The 22,720-nt window shown below is 36.6% G+C and overlaps 1 protein-coding gene across 2 annotated transcripts; it reads left to right on the top strand.

The window, feature by feature from the left end:
* The first annotated feature begins 6,911 nt into the window (after positions 1–6,911).
* Positions 6,912–22,720, top strand: MS3_00004745 (uncharacterized protein). Of its 2 annotated transcripts, XM_051212708.1 has the most exons (6): positions 6,912–7,402; positions 9,473–13,021; positions 14,073–14,190; positions 15,294–15,395; positions 16,584–16,794; positions 22,275–22,720. In XM_051212708.1, exons 1-2 carry the CDS (start codon positions 6,989–6,991, stop codon positions 10,157–10,159), a joined length of 1,101 nt encoding a protein of 366 aa, XP_051073383.1. In that variant the 5' UTR covers positions 6,912–6,988; the 3' UTR covers positions 10,160–13,021; positions 14,073–14,190; positions 15,294–15,395; positions 16,584–16,794; positions 22,275–22,720. The 2 variants fall into 2 exon arrangements, with proteins under 2 accessions (XP_051073383.1, XP_051073384.1); XM_051212709.1 differs by lacking the exons at positions 6,912–7,402; positions 9,473–13,021 and having other exon boundaries at positions 14,072–14,190; positions 15,789–16,794.

The raw sequence follows: 22,720 nt of genomic DNA on the forward strand, positions 1-22,720 counted from the left end.
ACTTTTCTTTAAATCTACATGGAAAACAGATTTTTTCAAAGTTAGATCTAGTCCGAGCATACCATCAAATACCGATAGCACCTTAGGATATCGAGAAAACAGCCGTAATCACACCTTTTGGCTTGTTTGAATTCTTGAGGATGCCTTTCGGACTAAAAAACGCCGCTCAAACCTTCCAGAGATTTATGGACGAAGTAACTAGAGGTTTGGATTTCGTATTTGTTTATATCGACGATGTTTTAATCGCTAGTTCTTCCACTGACGAACATGTTCAACACCTACACACGCTTTTTGAACGTTTCAAAAGTTATGGTGTTGTAATCAACCCTTCGAAGTGTATATTTGGAGCCTCATCTCTGGAATTCCTGGGACACTACATTGATTCCCAAGGAATTAGACCGCTTGAAGAGAAAGTCAAAGCCATCTCCAGCTATCCAGAACCAACCTCAGTAAAATCACTACGTCGTTTTCTCGGAACATGTAATTTTTATCGACGATTTCTACCAAATTGTGCCGATGTACTACAGCCATTGACAGTTTTACTGAAAAACGATAAACCAGGTACCAAGAAAGAAAAGAACCAAATATTCAAGTTACCTTCCGATGCCAAAGTAGCATTTGAAAAAGCTAAATCCATGATTGCTAATGCTACCATGCTCCAACACCTAAATACTGACCCCACAACACTATTGATCCTGTGCACGGATGCTTCACAAAAAGCCGTCGGGGCAGTATTACAACAGCGGGCAAACAACACGATTACCCCCATTGCCTTTTTCTCCAGGAGATTATCGCCAGCACAAGAACGTTATAGTACTTTTGGACGCGAACTCTTAGCTATGTATTTAGCAGTAAAACATTTCAACTTTTTGCTACAGGGTCGTGATTTCATCATTATGACAGATCATAAACCCCTTTGCCATTCTTTTAGCACATCGTATGACAAACACTCCCCACGAGAAGCAAGACAACTCGATTATATCTCACAATTTACCACAGACATCAGGTTTATCAAAGGTCACTCGAACACTCTTGCAGATGCACTATCTAGGAGGGATATCAATACGATGGTACTCAATCATGACATTAGCCTTGAAACCTTGGCTAAATTACAAGCAGACGATGCAGAATTAAAAGCCTGCAAAGAAAAGTCTAGCTTAGACCTCAAACCTGTACCTATTCCCCTTTCAGACGCATTCATCATATGCGACACTTCAACAGGCAACAATCGTCCGTTTGTCCCACACGCCTGCCGACGAAAAATATTTCAGCACTTGCACGGTCTTTCACATCCAGGCATCAGAGCAACAACAAAGCTCATTACCGAACGTTTTGTGTGGCCTAAAATCAACTCGGATGTTAAACGATGGACACGTAGCTGCCTCCAGTGCCAACGCAGTAAAACGCAGAAACACATCTACAGTCCAATTGGGAAGTTCTCTATCCCTGACAAACGCTTTCAGCACGTGCATTTAGATTTAGTTGGGCCTCTGCCACCATCAAACTCTTTCACACATATACTCACAGCAATAGATAGGTTCACAAGATGGGCCATAGCATGCCCCATTAAAGACACATCGGCAGAGACAGTGGCTTCAGTTTTCCTCGACCGCTGGATATCCAACCTTGGTGTACCATCAACAATCACAACAGATCGCGGTCCCCAATTCCAATCCGTCCTATTTAACGAGTTCACTAAACTTCTCGGAGTAAATCATGTTAAAACGACAGCTTATCATCCGGCAGCTAATGGCATGGTCGAAAGATTCCATTGCCAACTAAAAAGCTTTCTGATGGCACAACCGGACTCTTCAAAATGAAGCGATGCTTTACCGCTCGTTCTCCTTGGGATTCGCTCGTCAGTGAAGGAAGACATCGGATGCACGGCCGCTGAACTAGTCTATGGCACGACATTAACGTCACCAGGACAACTGGTCAAGAATGAACCCACAACGCCAGGAGGTCCTTCTCGTTTTGTAAGCAGATTACTACAAATGATGCAGAACATCAAAGCAATACCACCTAGAGAACACAACAACCGAGTCCACCTCGATAAACATTTAGAAACGTGCAAATTTGTTTTTGTTCGAGTAGACGCGGTGAAAAAGCCACTGACACCACCATATGAAGGCCCTTATAAAGTAATAAAACGCACTCACAAATATTTCATTATCAATAAAAATGGGAACAATGAGACAATCTCCATAGACCGAATAAAACCAGCTTTCTACGAACTCCCTCAAGCCACAGAAGACAATGCTGCGAACAAACAATCACTCCCATCAATTGCTAAGAAACAAGAGGAAGAGGAAAAACTCAGCACTACACCCTCTTGTTTAACACGTTCTGGGAGACTTATAAAAAAAACCAAAGCGTTACGTACCTTTTGCAGTATAAAAAAAACTAAAACAATCAAAGCAAACAATTATCGAGGACCTACACTATCAATCCCATCTAAAAAACAACTTTTTTTAACAGTGTACATAATTAATCACATTTTTCCACAATTATTCGTTTTGTCACATTTTTTTAAAAAAAAAATTGTTACAATAATAAACGGGTAAACTCTATTTAATTATTCCTTCATTGTACACAAAAATAAACAGTTCATTTTTTTGTGTGTGTGGGTTATTAACAGTTTTACACATTATCATTGTTAGCCAAACAAGACATTAAATGACAGTATTTCCATTTTTTTGTATTCGTTATGCTATGCTACATTATTGCTATTCTCAAACGATAACACACTCCATCTTATTAACGTATATGTCATATCCATCTCTACGACTTTTGTTGGTTATAACTGTAAATATTATTTTTGTATATACATATATATCATATTCTTAAATTTTTTTATTATAACCAGTGTAACCTCCGGACACTCTGGAAGGAGCTATGTGGAGATAGATCTGACAAGCTTATTTTGTAAATAGTTTTTAATATTATTTGTATTTGTCAATTTCTCACCGCATGTACATTTATCATTAAATGATTGTACCTGTTGTTTTAGTAAATGACCATGAACACTTTTTCCGTTGTAATTCTAACATAGCGTGACACACTTTCGGTTGTCCGCAAATACACTACTACGCACATACCCATTGTTCTATTCTCGCTCGTTACCAAGTCAATTGCGTTTCAAACTGGATATTATCCACATTTTAGACTGCTGTGCCACTTCCATTATATCCTACGTCAAAGAAACTTATTGGCGTCATATTTACCTCTGTGGAATTATTACACATTTATAATTGTGGATTTTTGGGACCAAAACTCAACAGAATACGCAACGACTAGGTGATTTAAGTAACGTCCCTGAACTTTTAATTTGTGTTGTTAATTTATAAATTATTATTGTTACATTAACTTTTGGACGTAATAACTTTATCGCTAATTTTTGGTTATTATACTTTTTGGTCCACCACACATGCCAATTGAATACAGACTAAAATATAATACGAGAAAACAAAACAAATACTAAACTGAATAATCAACACATGGAATCAAAACGGAAGTAACGTCGAACAAAACTCATAATGCGTGAATCAACCGTCATATAGCAAAGATAAGTGGAAAATGTACAGGTGTATCTGTTCAAGAGTAACGAATGAAAATTTTTGCTTTTTCTGAATCCGAACATAGATTTTCTTCGAGCATAGTGGAATGCTAGCCATTTGGTGAATGTGATACATGTCAGCGCAACATAACCTCATACAGTTTAGTTCCCTAGATTGCTCTAGGCGTTTCGTCATAAACCTATCATCAAGACGTCTTGATCAAAACTTAAATCAATGGGTATTAGTTGGTGCCTTGTTGACTGCCCACAAAACCACCTCGTGTAAAGACCAAAACAGTCGGAATTTGCTTTGATCTGACTGATTTGTTCATGATGCACAGTGTAACATATCTAAGTCCCACCCTGGGAGTCAGTTTTTGCTTATCAACCAATCATTTAGTAAATTCGATCGACTGACTTATCAAAGAGACAATTTTATAATTTGGTGGGTGTTAAAGGTCCTACAGATATTCATGCTCTTAAAATTACTAGGACAGAAGAAACAAATAGTTCACCAAAATCGTACGCCTAACACTGGCAAACTGGGATGCCAGTCATAAAGAGCATTCGTAGATCGACTGTGTGCCTTCTGAGGAGTTCTAGCATTAAAGCTTTTACTATATGAGGAGGACGGATTATTATTCTACGTGCAAGTTGTCTCTTTCCACAGCAGCTGACAAGGCATATTGTGGTGTTTGAATGAACTAATGATACCTTTGTACTTGTTGAATGCTCGAATTCGAATTCCAAATACAATACATTCGCTTGCGCTTGTGTCTTACTTCTTAATTCAATTGCGTTATTTCTGGGACTCTTAGTTCGTGCTACAATTCAAAGAATTCGAAATATTATATTGGCGTCGCGATGGAGCCTGTAATGGAAAAGTTAGATATTCATTCAACTTCGGAAGCTTTTGAAGATTACTTTGAAAGGTCCGAAATCTGGGCTATGACCAAGGAAGATGATGAGGATGTTAATATTGCGGCACACTTCCTCACGTTCATTGGGAGAGAAGCATACAGCTTATTAGGAATTCTGACTATACCGGAAAAGCCTATCACGCTTCCTTATACAACTCTCAAGGAACTGCTGCTAGACTATGTTAATTATACAAATTTCGAATGCGGTAAAGGAGGAAGGTCTCATAAAATGATTCATGAGGATATAAAAAACACCACTACATTACTACGTCATCCTGACCCAGTGCATACTCAAGGTTATGCAGACAATTCATTGAGTTTGGATGCAGTTCACGAGGATGGGGAAAAGTTTGGTCAGTGTTTGTCCTGTTGCAAGTTCCACTCTTCTAATTCATGTAAATTTCGTAATTATAAGTGCTTCAAATGTCGTGATATTGGACAAGTTCAGTCAGTTTGTAATGCTAATGTTCACCTTACTGCAACTAATATTAAGTCTTGTAATTCTGATTCTACTGAGTCGAGTATTCATGATGATCATTTATCTTTATCAACGATTTCAAAAGACAGTGCAGAGTCATATGGCAGTTCAGAGTTAAATGAAGTCCAGAATTCCTGTGAGACAACAGTTCCTAATCAACCGATTTATCAGAATTCTCATGCCATTGTACCAGGTATGACTTTTCCTAATGATTCACATATTTCTAATGAAATTACTTGCAATATTGAGGAAAATATGTTAAATGAACCTAATCATGATCGGAAACCTGATGTGGTTTGGATAGATGCTGATTTTTCTAACGATCCTACGCTCTGCAATGACAGTCCTAATGAATTTCATGAGAATATTTCAGAAGAATCAAATCCTGATGTCATATCATATATTACCTCTCCTCATAATGCATTTGATCCTTGTGAAAAACCTGCTCAATGCGAAGCACGAGTACTAAGTGACCTCGAGTTTGATTACATTTCGGATGACTTCATATCAACTGCTGTTTACCCTTATCACAAAAACAGTTCTAATGTTTACTCTAAACAATGTGAGAAATATGTTTTAAATGAAGCCACATTATTCATAACTTGGGGATATAAAGATCCAACATTATTTCGTGGGGGAGGATAGTGTTGAAAAATCTATGGTTCGAATTCTAGATATTAATGATTTCATTACAAAACCGACATGCTGGTTGTATACAATTCCAGGTGAGTCTGTTCCGATTTCGTCTGTTAATTCCAATACTAATGAGCACTTTCTAGATACTACAAAGTTTTTACCTTATACAATGTCGGACAGACTCAGGATGAACTTAACAAGAAGACGTACAACCGATTACAAACACTTATACTTCTATTTAAGCTGTGGCGGATGTGGTGTTTGAATGAACTAATGATACCTTTGTACTTGTTGAATGCTCGGCAAATAACGCACGACGTGGAATTCTCTGTGACGACGTTCATAAGATGTGTCCAAGCCACCAAATTCGGTGTTTCAAGATGGTGAATTGATCTCATCACTCACGCCACCACCAGCACTTATGCAGCTACCCAGATACACGAACTACTCGACTACTTCTATCTGCTCACCATACAGGGTGAATACAGGATTAGAATCCTGCCAGTCTTGTAGAAGTACTTTGCACTTCGAAGGTGCAAAGCACATACCACACCTACGGACATTGATTGCCAACTGATTAAGTGCGGGTTGCATGGCTTAGGTGTTATCGCACAGTAAGACAATATCATCCGCATACTCAAGGTCGAGAAATCTTTCTCCAGGCAACAGATCCACACCGCCATTACTTGCATCCATCAGAGCTGTTTACAGAATGTCATCGACAGCAAAGTTGGAGAGGAATGGTGAGATTAGGCAACCGTGTCTAACCCCACTGCTTGAATGGAACAGTAGAGAAAGGTGGTTGTATGCCCTCACTCTGCCACCATCTCTAAAAAGAGCAGGAGGTAAGTCATCTGGTCCCATCTCGTAGATAAAATCCGTAGGCCGTGAAGTTCCTTATCCTCCGAAACAGCAATAAGACCATTTTCTAAATCTTTTAAAGAAATTTCTCTTACTTGGTCTAGTTCTAACAGCATTGAAGGACACTATTCTAGTTGTTAATTGTTGATTGCTCTTTCGATTAGTAACAAATAAATCAGCCTTTCAGGGTCTTTAGTGACCAGAATCATGGCTCAGCATAACTTAATTCCCTCTCTTACAACCAAGAGACTGATGCAAGTCAACCAAAAGTCCTCTATTTCCTGCCAACACAAGCAGAAGTTAAAACTTATCGATTACTTGCTGAAATTCCTTTCTGGACAAGAATATAATCCGGTTATTATTTGAAGTACAAAAATCAAAGACGAGGTCCTGAACTTCGCAACGCCAACTATTCTACATCGATCATTGTTAGAATTAGCTTACTGATATTCCATTCGCAGACATTTTGAGTGGATGGTTTTAAACTAAGTTTCACAGTCCTGGTCTGCGAATTGGTCTTCACATGTTCATCCCATAATGAGTACCGTCACTCTAAGATGGATAGGCGATTTAGATCAAGACAAACGTGAACAAGCTGGGTGTGTCAGTTCTTCAAGCGACCAATATCGCCCAAAAAAAATAGAACTAAAGCCTGGCCAAAAAGAAATCCGCATTGGACGTATTAACACGAAAATCCCCCCTGACTATCCAATCGAAAGCTGCATTAACAGCCGAATGATATCACGAAATCATGCAACTATAGAACGCTCGGCCAAAGGAGGTTCAATTCTCTATGATCATAGTATGAATGGGACCTACGTCAACTACACAAGAGTTATGGGTGGGGTGACGCTAAAACATGGAGATATTGTGTGTTTTGGGCATTTAAATGGGGCAAACCTTAAGCCTGGGGAGCCAGTAGCTCTCTTTTATTCCGACTTGAAGTATCGAGTAAGTCCTTTAATACATTGCATTCGTTCTTCGTACGAAAGCAACAGTTTTGTTTGTGTCATTTTTAATTTAGTCGTCTGCATTTTACGTCATCCGAATATATACGATTACCATAAAGTGCCTTCTGTCCTCGCTGCTTTAGAATAAGCGGTCGCTTTGTTGAATTAAATCCAATATCTAGGTTTTTCACTGATAGAAAAGTGGTGGTCAAGTTTCGGTCCCATCCGGTTATAGAAGCGTTCTCAAAAGATACAGGTGGAAAATATGCTCTGCAGAAGAGTATTCAAAATGGGTATTGGTTTTGATGGTAAAGGTGAACTATAAAGGCGTGAGTGATTCACTAAATGACCGTGACAATTTTGACCCACTTTATCGATTGCTTAGTCTAAAAACATGAGTAAATGACCAAAGTCACTAGGAATTGAACTTGGAATTAGGTTACACGGTTATCATCATGACGGTAGTTATGATGCATAATGCCTCGAAGCATTACATTATGTCTGGTAGAAATACCAGTTTCGGATCTAATAAGTGATTGTGATTTCGAGCAGTTACTTTTGGAATCTCAAGATTTCCCGTAAGCTAGTGTTGATAATACACTTTTCTGGACCACACCTATCTGCTAGCGACAATTTTTCAATAAAGACCCTCAATTTCATGCGATGAAATGCCGTATTAATGTGTGCGTGTTCATTGAGCTCACACTTGTTACAAGTCACTGTACTAGATGACCGTTCAAACTTTATCTTGGAGGATGAGGCTTAAACCGACGTGCATATCATACGATCGGGAATGGATTTAATGTTTGTGCACATCAGTCTGGTCATATGGTTCAAACAGTAAGTAGTTACTATATTGATGATATTTCTCAAGTCTTGGAACTAGTGCAAATGTAGCTTCATCTGGTACGCACTGGTGTTTTAAGAAAGTTGGAAGAAAATTTAGTCTTGTCATTATCAGTTATCCAAAGTTCCACTTAGTACGAGGACTTTGTGACTCACTGAAAGTTTTTAGATTGTCTGATTATGGTCTGAAATTACGCTTTCTGTGCTGAACGTCCCTTTTCCCTTTGACCGACTTATTGTACTTTGCTTCTGTTAGGTTCGTATATTCCGTAATATGTAAGCAACATTACTTCCCTCGATAGTTAGTGTGGCCCATTTAACGGGTACGGATTTCATGTATTGATCTTTAAAGGCAGTATGTGGGAGCCAATGATAATATATGACGGATTAAACAGCCGGTTTAGAGTTTGCGACCTATCATTAAGCTACCGCCTTACAATCCTAATCATGGTGTCCTCTCTCTGTATGTCACCGCTTGTTATGGTTGAGGACGAACTGCGTAGTCCCGTCCCAGTAATCAAGTCGTCCTAAATATCGATTTTTATGATGTTTAATTTAAAGTTGGACTGTCGGTTTTTTTTCTTTTTCTAACTAGTTAAGTGTTGTATTAAACTTTCTTTACTTCACACAGTTATTTCTAAATCAACGAAAAAATTCAACTACCTTTTCTTTGTCTTCCAAGCTCTTAGCTCTTGAATCTTCCATAATTATTTGTACTTTTATTTCACCAATTTATATTTTCTTGAGTCGTATCTTCGATGTCTAATCTCTTCAAACACCACTCAGTATCACTGCATATGCTACTCTGGGATTAGACCTGACAATTTTATCTCTGTGCTAAAGGGATATAGCAAGTGTTATACATACGTGCCGGGTTCTACTTTCTGACTGATCGGCCTTTTCTTAATGTATTTTGTCTGCCAATCAACAGTGCGAATTATACTGCATCGCAGATATAATAATGTGGTATCTGCTTTATTCAATTTTAAGGACAATTGTACTACTCGCTTTTGTGTCTGAGTTTTCTAGAAAACTGAAGTCGTTAGTAGCGTTAACAAACAGTTATAAGTGCTGTTGCTAATAATCAGTGATTACTCTTTCAGTTGATAACAAAATTTTATGCTACATATACTAGATACATAGTTCTCTTCATTTCGTAAGTTACTATTTCCTACTAGTGTACTCCCGTATGCCAGTTTTTTAAACTGTATTCTATCTTTACTAGGTGGAGCTAAGTGATTCACCAACTAAGGAAAATGTTGTAACTGGAACAGCCAAAAAACGCAAGTCTTATCCCGCTCAGCCAGGTTCAACAGTGTCCTCTACTCAACGTTCTGATGGGGAAGATGATTCTATTGGGTCTAGTGATGAGTCCACGGATGCCAAGCGACCTAGAAGTAATACAACTTCAAGTGCACAACGCACAGCTAACCGTCAAAAATTCAAAAAGCCTGCTAGTTCAAATCGTCATAAGGTAGATGAAGAGGATGATGGAGACAGCAATGATGATGCTGATGATAGTTCAAGCAACAAACGATTAAGTTCTGCAGGTTCCAAAACCATCAAAAAACGCTCAAACGGTACGGATAGAGTTAAAAAGTCTCATTCTAATTCTGTTTCACGCAAATCTAGTGGAACAAAACCCGGTCATATACATAATAAAGAAAAACGCCGCTCTGGAAAATCCAGCAAATCTGGAGGTTTCGATGCGGAAGATGATGCTGGTGGGGGTGATATGTTTCATTATGACAGTGAGGAGTGTTCAGCTAGACCATGCAAGCAGCCTCAAGATATAGCAATAGATTGGATTCAATGTGATCGTTGTACTCTATGGTATCATCAAGTGTGTGTGGGATTAAAGCCCAGTGAAGCAAATGTAGAAACTTATTATTGCCCTTATTGTAAAAAATAACTATCCTAATCGGGGTCGGATAGGTTACCTATTTCTGATCACCTTTGTCCGTGTACATAGTAAATAAAATGAATTTTACTCCCAGATGTCATGACTGAGAACGATCCTGGCAATCTAACCAGTTTGTTGATATTTTCATGTTCGCATTTGGATCGATCTCATTCATTTATCTTTCCATCAGATATTGTGACATTCTTTTGTCTCGTTATTTCTTTCTTGTGGTTTAGCCCTAATGTAACTTTTCAAACAGCTATTCTAATTCGTGATTTATGTGAATAAAATTACTTGAGCATCTGTTTGTCTGTTACTCTTTTGTATACTGACATAAAGATATATGTACATACATTAACTAAAAAACATTGTCTCTAGTCTTTTATATTCTAATTTTTATTCGACACAGGTTTATTATTTTGTCATCTTTATCTGAGTAGTTGCATCACTGCTGTTGAACATAAAACATTTCTTGCGTTAGGATATCAACGTTACCAACAATTGTTTTCCTCATCTTCAGTCTTTTATAGTTGCGTTTATTGACTTTCATACTTTTACACTGCCTGTTCACTGTTCGTAATAAATAATATGGTATTCAATCAGTTTGTTTTGCACTTTATCTGAGTATATGCGTAAATTTTGTCTGTCTATTCGTGATCGTTCATCTTGATCTTAATGCTGCTTGTTACGCATGTATTTACTCGCTGAGAATCCTACTATATGTGCAAAACAATAAAATTTCCAGGTCAGCGTGTTAATTTTCACTTTTAATCAGTACCGCTTGGTTTCCCCAGTATAGTCAATGCACCTCTTTTCTTTATCACATACATTTCTATCCCTCTTATTATATGCTATTCTTCCTACTCCTCATGATCCGCTGTCCTCCTTTAGGTGGTTTGGTTCAGTACGAATAAATCTCTAAATCGGACGTCAGATTTATATTCAAAAATGAGAATCTTTGTGTCGAAATAATGTTTAGTGTCGATGTGAATATTACATGGTTATGAAGTCGGTATTGATTCAAGCTAAGAGATGGGACTATGTACAAGTTATGAAAGTGTTCTTGAGCATCTTAGTTAATAACTTCTTGAAGATAAACAATAGCTATAGTAAGTTACACTGTAGGGATCTTAGCATAACTTATTTACACTTCACGTTACGAATCTGTTTTGAAATCGAGGAGTCACTGGTTGCGAACTTTGATTGTATCTAAGGTCCAGTGTTCTACTGAAGAATGAAGTATCAGAGGATTCGTCTATTCATTGTGAAAATTAGTACAACGGCTACTTCTTGTTCTAATCTAAGGCGTCGTGACTTCGGTAGCAAATTTGAGCATCCCAACTAAGGATAATGAGTCATTTTAGGTATACATAACTAGAAGTCATATTTTTAGGTGTTGTAGTTGCACGTTATTAAATAAGTGACCTGATAGCAGTCTATGAAGTCACTGAGTAACATTTTGAACTACGTAGGTTACTGCATGGATTTTGGGGAATAAGAGTGATAATTCTACATTATTTTTCTAAGTATATTTGGTTCAGAAAGTTCGCTTGGCTTTTGCCAGTCTGAGCCACCTGTAGCGTGGTCGAGATGTCCGTCTGCCAACCAAAGAATGACCACACCGCTAATTAGTTCGCTTTATTGCTGTTAAACACTAAAAAAGTAAAGAACATTCATAGGTTACCGGTATCTCATCATGTGTTCAAAGTATTGCTCACGTATTTTGGGATCACTGAGTGAATAACGCTGAGTTTAGATGTAGGGCACCAGGTAAGGTTGATAAGACTGAATGTTTATCGATTTATGTGGCGTGTATTATGTATGGACAAACACCATGTGCCTCGACGGACAACGTTGTTTATTGTGGTTGTAAGTTGAAGTAAGGGTAGGGGGCTCCAGACCAAAAAGTGACATAAAGTTCATGGCGTGAGACGTATCGGTAGATGCAGACTACCTGGTTGGGGTCTGCGATTTCTGTAACCTCTGGTTAAATACTTGAATAACATGGCTCAGAGTCGATCTTAACTGTCAGATCATTTATTCTTGTGCAAAAACTAGATTTCCTCACTTCCTACCACGTAATTGGCCATAAATTTTATTAAAATGAGCAACATTTCGACAAACCCTAAAAACTCAAGTGGATTAGACGATAAGCATATAACTTGCCCATAATCATATCCTTACTACCGACTACTCTGGAAATAGAGTCCCTATGATCTAGTAGGAAGTCACAACCAGTGGAGTTTAATCATATCTATAATGAGGCACAGTCATCATCGATCGAGTAAGGCAGTCGTTGCGCTTTGTCAAAAGTTAACTGAATTCGAGAATGTAAACCATTAGGCCGTTGCTCCGTGGTCTAAAAGTATCATCCTCACCTCGATACATACAGGGTTTCGACTTCAGTCTTGTGTGGGGTAATGTACGTGAGTTCTTAGTTCAAAAATTACTGGGATACGATAGCTCCTTTCGAATTGACCTAATCCTCACAAACCACAGAATTGAACAATTATCCATATAAACTTGCAATCTGATGTAACTGGTCTAACATTTGCTACAAAATAGATAGCAAGTAAGCGAACTGTTAACTTGATACTTATAGATTATGCACTAAACAATTTGATCGTACAAACCAAGTAATATGAAGTAATCTGGTTCAGTTCCGTGGATTTTTATGTGAATGTTATCGTCTAAAATTCCATCTTATCTATTTTTTCTCTGTAGTTACGAGGCATTCCATCAACTCAGTATGGCGTTATGTCCCGTGCTAGATGTCATATTCACTTAGTTTTATAAAATAAAGTCTCAGAAATATATCACTTGTTTTGTTAATTACCTTTGGTTGCTTCTGAAAAAGTTGGCAGCTCAAAGGCGAGTGGAATTAATTTTCACTTTTTTTGAGTTCTGAACATGTTTATCCTTGTCCTCTGATATCTTCTTGCTGACTCTGGTTTTAGTTAGAAAGAACCAGAAATGTAACTCAGTAATTTAGTTAAATTTATTGGTTAAAGCAATTAATCTATTAACATAAATTATGTACACTCACTAAATTATTGATTAATTAGTGCCTACTACTTCTAGTTCGGTCTATTCAAATTTGGCTTGTTGACCAGTTAAGTAAATCGTAAATAATATTGTAATGTTAATATAATTTCTGAATCAGTAGTCGGAGCTGTAGTGGATCTATCGTTAGTGCTTAAATCAATTCTTATCTATTATCTTAAGTTTCTTTCTTGCATCGAGCCAAATCAGTCCTTGTTCAGTTATACAAAAGTCAGTCAGTCTCATCGTAGAACCAAGCTGTCATACCACATTGGCACAACGAGATGAAATTGTTAGGGGAAATCCCAGAGTAGTAGAGACAGCAACAGTATCAGTGTTAGTAGAAAAGGTTAAGGTTCGAAGATATAACTTGAGAAAATTAGTGAAATAAAAACAAATTATGACGAATTCAGAAGCTTATAATCTGGGAGAAGACAAAGAATGGATGCACCTGCGCCACGGCAAGTAACCAGTTGTGTTTGCAGTCATTATATATAACAAAGTGGTTTAATAAAGTTTTCCCCTACAAACTGACACTGAGTATTCTCTTATTCAGCACCAAAGATAGCAAAATACCTGAAAAAATGTTACATTTATGTCTAAATATTAGTGGTGGTGAACAAAATACCTGATTACATTGCCTAAATTTATTTTTCCCGTTAATAATATAAAATATTTCATCTGAAAAAGATTCTTATAACGTTTTTGATTAAAAGAAAACTATATAGCTGCTTTTTATGTTAATTGAAATATGATTATCATTATACAATACAAAATCAGATATTAAATTGGTAATGATGTTTACTTGTATTTTCACATAGCTTTCTGTTTCATAGATTAACGAAGTTTTCTACTGAATATTGTTTAATGCTTGTTTTAGGATCTTATAGAGTCCTATTTAGAGTTGAAATTACACTCACTTCGTTCATCCGATTCGAAGCCAATAAATCCCCATACTGTAACAAAAGTGCAACCACTTCATGATCATGTGAATTTATGTAGGTTTATTAATCTTTCTTTCGGTTAAATTTTTCCTGGGAATAATTTTAATGAGATGATGTAGAAAAATATTCCTCGGTTTATTATAAATCAATATTGACTAAACCATCTCAATAAAATTAAAGTTGAAGACTGACATCAACCGAAGAACCATTGAACATTGAGGGAAACTGGTTAGACAGCTTTGTTTCAGTTTAGGAACTCGGAATAGAATTGAAATCATCAGTCGACCCAAGTCGTGCAACAGTTGGAAATCAGGAACGATAGAACAGATGTTTCGTTCTGTTTATGGAACTAATCTTCAGTGCTTATCCACGACCGGAACTTTTTATAGCCAGTATAGTTCTACTAGGTCATCACGATAGATAAGTCTTAATTAGAATTTTAGAGTCTCATACCATTGACATATTCTGTGTCTCATTAACCTGTATACAGAAGAACGCACGAGCAACTGTCTATTAGAGTTCAATCTAGGAGATTCTGTTCTTTTGAACTTAATTCAGTACCTATTCCTATGAGGCCACGAGAATTAGCAGTCAAATATCCAGATACACCGGTTCCGCACATTAACTAGGTGAGGTTAAGCGAATGACCATATTTAGGTCGTGTATGAAAAATATAAACTAATCAAGGCAATTAATGAATAATTGATAACAATGAAATGAACGAAACAATTAGTTGACTTCACATATTGATTCACATCAGCTAGTTGATGAATCGTTATGTAGATGTTTCGTCCCAGTTTGTGATTCACAATTATGCATCCAGTAAAAATTGGAATAATTTATTCTTTTTTCAGTTCATGTTAGAAAATTCCAGGAAATCCCAATTTAGATTGAATTAGCTAATTAGTGTTCTTTTGTTTTTCGTGATTTTAAAGTTGACTTCACCTACCGTAGCTAAAAATAACTTGATTGTACTTCAACGTTCCGTATTATCCAACATTACCGTTCAATGCAATCTTTTGAATTGTTAGCTTATCATTAGTTGACTGTTTTTGCTATTATTAGCTGTACCCGTGTTATCTACGAGTGTAATACTGACTGTTGTATTTTAATTAAATATCACAACTAATTTACTTATTATTGTGAATTTCTTCTAGCCAATAATGTATCTAAATCAAATGTTGTTTCCACACCTTTACCTTCTTCAATTTTCTATGAACCTTGGCATTCTATGTGGAAATTTATTAGAATGAATCCAAGTGAGTGAATTGTTGATTAAGTGAATTTTTGAAAAGAAAAATTACTAAATTCACACTAGTTTACAGAATTAATCTGGTTGATTAAGATTATCTTACATATTTAGTCGATATAACTATGATATTTTATCATCTGATGTAAAACGAAGTGATCTCAATTGTTAAAGTATTTGAATTTCAACCAAATAGGTTGTAGTTTTGAACATTGCTTCATGTATTTCAATTTGATCAACTTGTGAATATCACTGGTTTTACCAAATATACAAATATATGCTTACAAGCTAAGTAGTTAGAAACTTTTACTTGATGTTTGGGCAACATAAGAAAAGTAATCGAACAATAAACCACTGCCAACATTATTTCAATGTAATATTAACATTTTTATGTTTGTTTTAGATCCAAAAACCAAATAGTCTATGGGATTATTCTGTGACACAAACAGACAGACAAGTCACTTCCAAGTTTATTTATGTAAATTCTGCACTCAAAATTGCAGGACGCGTACCAAGTTGAAATAATGCGCAATCAAAAGCAGTGATATATTTCCATAAGTTTATTTTTCTAATTGTATTTGTTAGCAAAATATAGATTGAATTAGAGCATATTCCACCTAGGATTATGTTGGAACACGATGATTCGCCTGTTTTTAGTGAACCAGTGTTAGCAGATTAAGTGATGAAGACTCCAGGATCTTCTTGTCTGCAGATTATAAATATACTAACATCTTTTTACCGGAATTACCCCATGATGTGTAAACCACGAGACTAATGTGGCGGGTGGTATTCGCTACGTTTTCGATGTTCGCTACTTTTCCCATACATATCACTTTGGGTCATTTTTCCGTTTATTTAATGAATGATAGTGTATATTTCGCTAAATTTGTCATTTTAAGTGTCTGAGTTATCTAGAATCGTCTGCTATGTACGTGTGTATGTTGACCAACTACTTTAGTTTACATAAGAATCATGGCGTAACTAGTATATTCCAACTTGATAGATAAACATCTTTTAAGCTATGAAATCACAGCCGGATATCGTTTTATAAAAAGAAATCAGGCACCAATTTCAGAGAAAGATATGTACAACATTTAAACGAACAAGCCTTTTCTCATAAAAAAGTGGCACTTTTATGCTGATGTAGATTTCAATTACTTACTTTTTATATTACACCTTTTTTATTATTGTATTTTAGTCTATGGAATAGACGGCAAAACTTTACCACTGAAATCTATATTATTTATGGATCCTAAGTATATTCCACCTATTCATTCAATCTCAAAGATTGATAATACAAATCTGCTCTCTTCTACTGATTTGGATTTCTGCTACGAAGCTCTATTGTTTATGACACAGGCTTATGAGACTGTTGTACGAGTAACTTTATTTAAAGACTCAAAAACGGAGTAAGTTGATACTTTTGTGCGTTTTATTATCTTGAACAATCCTAAGTGATACATTTTCTAAGAACCATACAAAGTTGAAGTATTGATATGTGTTGTTATAATTTTCACAATGGGAATCTTTAATATTTATGTTTTGTTACTCTTTAGAAATAATACCAAATCGATTGGTAATATATTTAGTTTTTCTCTCGTCAACATTTAGACATTTGTAATTTATTTGTATTGTTTGCTTGGATCTTCCTATTGATGTTTGAGACTACCGTTGATCAGTCTCTTTTGGGTTATGTACATCCTGTGTGGATTGCCTCGATGTTTCCATTAAGCCATAACCATTTTAAACAGAGATCGATGGTTACTAGCAGTGGGGGCTAGGATGCATGTTCTATTTTGCGACTCAGTTGGATATACCTGAATCCTATAGTTATTATTCATTCCGGGACTCAAACCCAGTAGCTTTCGCTCCAAACGCCAACTCGTTGTCCACCCAGCTACTGAGTCGCTTGCTTGTCCAATAAGGCGAAGTTTAACTCGTTTTTATTGGTTGTTCGAATCTTTCCATTTATTTTAAAGACCAAAATAGATCAAACTCTTTAGTGTTCGTATATTTGTTATTGTTTATTTGTATGATTATATCATACAATTGAGAGGCATATAGCTATCAAGTTAAGCATTTTAGTCCTTGTACTTTTATGTCTATACCGCTAATGATAAGCCACTAATTGTATCACCACTTATCACTCTAATTAAAGCCTACATAAGCCCTCGCGTCCCGAAGTCTCAAACAAAACGCCACAAAATCAGCTAAGTGAATCGAAGTACTTAAACACATCAAGCACACAACCCTTGTGATAATCATATGTACCATACAATACTAACGCCTCCTGTAGCCCTTCTGGGGTTACTGCCGGTCTCAAGCCCGGGAAGAAGAAAGAGGTTTGGGCATGGGGTCAGAAACCCCGTCCCGTAGAAAACAAACTTCGTAAAAAACGCTAACCCGAATAAACAAATTAAACCACTTAGACTCTACCCTCCGAGCTGAAGGATCTTCATTCGGAAGAATTATGACACCTCATGGTGAAAGCCGAGACTCTTCGGAAGTCACGAGGCTGACGTCTCATCTAACAACCACAGCAACAATTAATATACATACGTGGAATGTTCGGAAAATGTGGGAGACAGGGGAGACAAATCAAATGGCTGCGGAAATGAGATATAACTTGGTGGTGCTTGAAATAAGTGAGATCCATCGGACTTAAGCTGTACATAAAAGATTAGCTTCGGGAGAGATGCCATTTTACTATGGTCATGAAGAAGAAAGTGCCTCACATACGCAGAGCTGAAATTATGCTGTTCAGAAGAGCACTTATAGGATAATCATCTCATGGATCCAGAATCATCACACCATTCTTCGAAACAAAGAAGGTGGTGAATACAATAAATTTTATACGTCTACTATTGATAGCAACAAATATGATAAAAACCAGTTTATGAGAGGCCACAATCGATCGTAGAGGAGTGTCCAGGAAAGGATCTGACCATTGTGATGAAGGACTTGAGCACAGAAAGTTAAGGCACAAAATAGATTCACAGAAGCATGCATGAGAGTGAAGAGCAGCATTGAACCTGATAAGCAGAAATACGTGGGAGACCTAGCATTGACAGTGGAAATAGCTGTAAGAGAAGAAAATATGAAACCTCTCCATAAGTGTTACCCCACCAACGATCCAAGAAATCAGCATGGCCACCAGAAAAACCAAGAGTGGGAAAACAGCAGAACCAGACAAAATACCAGCTGAAGTCAGACATAGAGGTGACTGTAAAGATACTCCACGTTCTACTCAGAAGGATTTGGGAGTAGGAACAAGTATCGACAGACTGTAAAAAGGGATATCTCATCAAGATACCAAAGAAAGGAGATCTCAGTAAGTATGAGGACTGCAGAGACATTACATTACTATCAATACCAGGTAAATTTTTTGACAGTGTTGCTGATCCAAATGAAAGAGTTGGCAAACGCCCAACTTCGAGACCAACAAACTGGCTTTCGTACGTGGTCTATCCATGCGTCGATAAAATTGCGACACTCCGGATCATTGTTGAGTGGTCAGTTGAATGGAACTCATCACTGTACATGAGATGACATTTGGTTGTGTGGATGAGAGAAGCTTATAAAGCATTCTTCTACACTATGGTGTGTCTGAGAAGATTGGCATCGTCATACGGAATTCGTACGACGGAACACACTGCGAAGTGGTGCATTGGTGCAGCTGACAGTTGCATTCCAAGTGAGAACCGGCGTCAGACGAGGCTTCTCACTCTCCTCCTTTCTCTTCATTCCGGTGGTTGGCGTCCACATTTGAGGAGAAGCACTGAATACAATTGAGAACTCGGATGCAGCTAGACGATTTGTGCTTTGCAGATGACCTAGCTCTTCTATCCCATACACATCAAAAAATGCAAGTGAAGACAACCACTGTAGCACTAGCCTCTGCATCAGAAAGACTCATTATACTCAAGTTGAAAAGCAAGATATTAAAGTACAATACAGAGAACACCAACGCAATCTGACTTGCTGGAGAAGCTCTGGAAGGTGTGTACAGTTCTACGTACTTGGGCAGTATCATCGATAAATAAGGAGGCTTTGGTGCAGAAGTTGGAACACGGATTGCCAAACCAAGGACTGCATTTTCATGGTTGAATAACATACGGTTCTCAAAACAGCTGCCAGCCAACATCAAAGGCAGGATCTCTAATACAAACATCAAGACAAATCTGTCGTAAGTAGATGGGATGTGGTGAATTACTACAACCATCATCATAAATTTAAAGGTATTTTAAACAGTTGTCTATGCAAAATACACCAGATCCGTTGGATGGATCCTACTGCTGCAGCCAACAAACCAGCTGTAAATTGCAGAGGAGTTTAGGTAAGGACACTGAAGGTAGGTAGGATATATCCTTTGGAAATCATCAGACTGCATCTCGAGACAAATCATGACTTGTAATCCTGAAGGCGAAAGCAAAGGAGGTAGAACAAAGAACATATTGCATCGGTAATTGAATGAATAGCAAGTGGGAGCAACAGGAAAGGATTGCCAAGACAGAGTTAACCAGAGATTCCGGGCGGGTGGCCTATACTCCACAAGGGTTAACTGGTCCAAGTAAATTGAATATAATGTCAACATTGTGTTTTGAGCTTCGTATCCTAGCTGCTCAATAAATTTCTTTCCACTACTTGTGAGCGTGTACGAATGTTTTTTTCTATCTCTTTGGATAAATCGGTAGATTATCATACTAATCAAAATTTGAATGTAGCATTCTTCCGATCAAATGTTGTAATCCAGCAAAAAATAGATGAATGGTTTTTATCTAGGTGTTCCTTTAAGAGAATTATATAGTTTGAACACAGTTCTAGGTATCGACCATAGAACAAAGTGCAATTGCTACTGTTGATAATTTATCCACTCCTTATATGGTTAGTCTCCGTTTATGGTATGACGGATGGTTTAAAATATTCTTCCCACTCTCAGGTACATTATGGTAATAATACAACTCACGTTATATCAGATCCAGGATTCACGACCTAGATTAGTTGACCATATTAACACTAGATAGTAATTAATTCAACACAATTATAAAAACTGTCACATAGTGAGTCCGGAGTAGATATCAATAACAGGAAAGTAAACCAGATATTCAGTAGTCAATAGCCTAATTGCTTGTTTGTTCATGCTCAACGAACAATCATATTTTAATTTCACCACCACATGAATTAGTAGTCACAACTTTTCTTCTCATATACAGCCACTAGCAAACACGCAACTGTGATTTATTTTAATGATCTGTAAGAATTTGTTCAGTTCGAAGACCGGTTTATTTACAGACTTTCATTAGATGATTAACATTGGAAACTATGGTATGAACATGTTTTGCCTAGTCCCAGTCTCACAGTTCCGTGAGTACTCAATACCCTATTGTGACTGTAAGTTCAGCTAGTTATCACGTAATTTATCCACCAATCGAAATACGACTTATTCACTCTTGTACTGTACTAAACCAATGACGTTCAACCGGTCTGATCATCCTAGCGTCTTTATTGGTCCTTTGCTCTCCTAGTCCGTCCAGTTGAGTCCGGAACACCAATAACAGCTTCTGCTGTACGAATCATTTATTTCAAAACATGCTTAGTTTATATGCCAGCAAAACAGACCTCATCGTAATATAAAATAGGATATAACATTTATGCAAAATAAAGCCCAAAGTGGCTGTGAACGTGCGAGACTGTAATCAATAAACTGAACATAACTTAAGAACAGTAAATCGTACAATAAAAATCTATAGGTCAAAATGAAGCTTATAATAAGAGGAAAATAGATATACATAATCCAATTACTAAATAGTTATACCATAAGAATATGTAGATAATATTAGGCCATTAATAAGTCTCAGAAGTTACTCGTAATTTAGTCTTCGCTAGGATATAACAGATCCCATACGTGGAATCAAACAATCAACTTTCAAGTCTCATAACCACTTTGATACACTCAGAAATAATTTTTACTCATTTTATTCAAAATAAAATATCATATGATCACTAACAATGTTTATGAATACGTAGAGTTGTTTAAGGTGGATACCAAAAATGTTTAAAAGGAAGAAATTACTTTGACCAATTCTTGTTTTTGTTTTTCCCTCTGACTTTTGTTTTAGATAGTCGATAGTTTTTTAAGAGATTTATTGTTTGGTATATTCACAAAAACAAGAGATTAGTTTTTCCAGTGAACTATGTTCTTTAAACTGCAGAAAAAACTTGCAAACACAGTACTTACAATAACAATCAGTACAGGACATGAATTTATATAAATATTTTTTGAACAGAACCAATCACTATGGATTTGGTTTTACCAGTAAAAGTTATCAATCTGTATCTGTGTATATGTGCGCATTTTTGTTAGTTCAATTATAACCGTTATCGGTATATGGTTATGGAAATTGTTGATTTTCATTGAAATCATGAACCGATCGATGTTAGATCACCATTGATAACCTGGGAGTATGCTTCTGATTTCATGTCAATATTAACCACTTTATTTCTAAGGTCATTCGAAATAAAAGACTCCTGCCCTCCATGTCTTTATTTCTTACTTTAGGAAAGTTTATTTAGGTAACTTATTTAATGTTTAGAGGTATATGTACATTGACCAGATTGAGGGCGTACCGTTTTTTCAGCCATTTTTAACTCATCAACAATTCAGTATGCGATGAAATTGTTAGAATGGCTTACATATTTTTGATTTTGAGATGGTGGAGAAGATTTGATATTTCTGATTAAAAATAACTGTGGGGCGGTATGTTACGTTAATACAACCTTTAAATGTGTACTGGTCAATTTATCCAAAAATTAAATTTAGATATATTATATTTAAGTTATTAGTCCAAGGGACTTCTTCTACTCTTATTATTATTGTTGTTATTATTAGAAATGGCGAGTTTATGTGTTGTTGTGATCCGTACTTGAATTTACCGTGTCGTTTTGGTATCACTGAATTGGCATCATTGGAGGACTTTGTAAAACAACATATTTGGTCATCCATATACAAACAATTTGCAATTGATGAATGAATTTCTTTGTAATATATATCTGGAGTGAGAGATTCCATATTTTCCTTCAAATGATTTTTTTGTACAGATTACCTATGCTTTATTCTATTTTGGTTGAGATAATTGACTTATGTGTTAATATCCTCTTAATGAGTAAACGAGTACTTCACACCTGAATTGTGGACTTTACTGCTATCCAATGAACGGTCATGCATATAACAGCTAGAAAATAAAAAAGGTCGTAATTCGGGTTTTTTGAAATGTTCGTACTATCGAATACAAACAAAAAGTCTAAGGGTTATTTTCGCAACGTATATTAGTCGAC

The sequence above is a fragment of the Schistosoma haematobium genome, chromosome 1 (genome assembly GCF_000699445.3).
Source record: "Schistosoma haematobium chromosome 1, whole genome shotgun sequence".
NCBI lineage: Eukaryota > Metazoa > Platyhelminthes > Trematoda > Strigeidida > Schistosomatidae > Schistosoma > Schistosoma haematobium.

What these genes read in the sequence shown, in the direction of transcription:
- MS3_00004745 (XM_051212708.1), top strand. Translation starts at nt 6,989, where the DNA reads ATGAGTACCGTCACTCTAAGATGGATAGGCGATTTAGATCAAGACAAA. An exon ending in ATTCCGACTTGAAGTATCGA is followed by an intron (nt 7,403 to 9,472) that starts GTAAGTCCTTTA and finishes TATCTTTACTAG; the next exon opens with GTGGAGCTAAGTGATTCACC.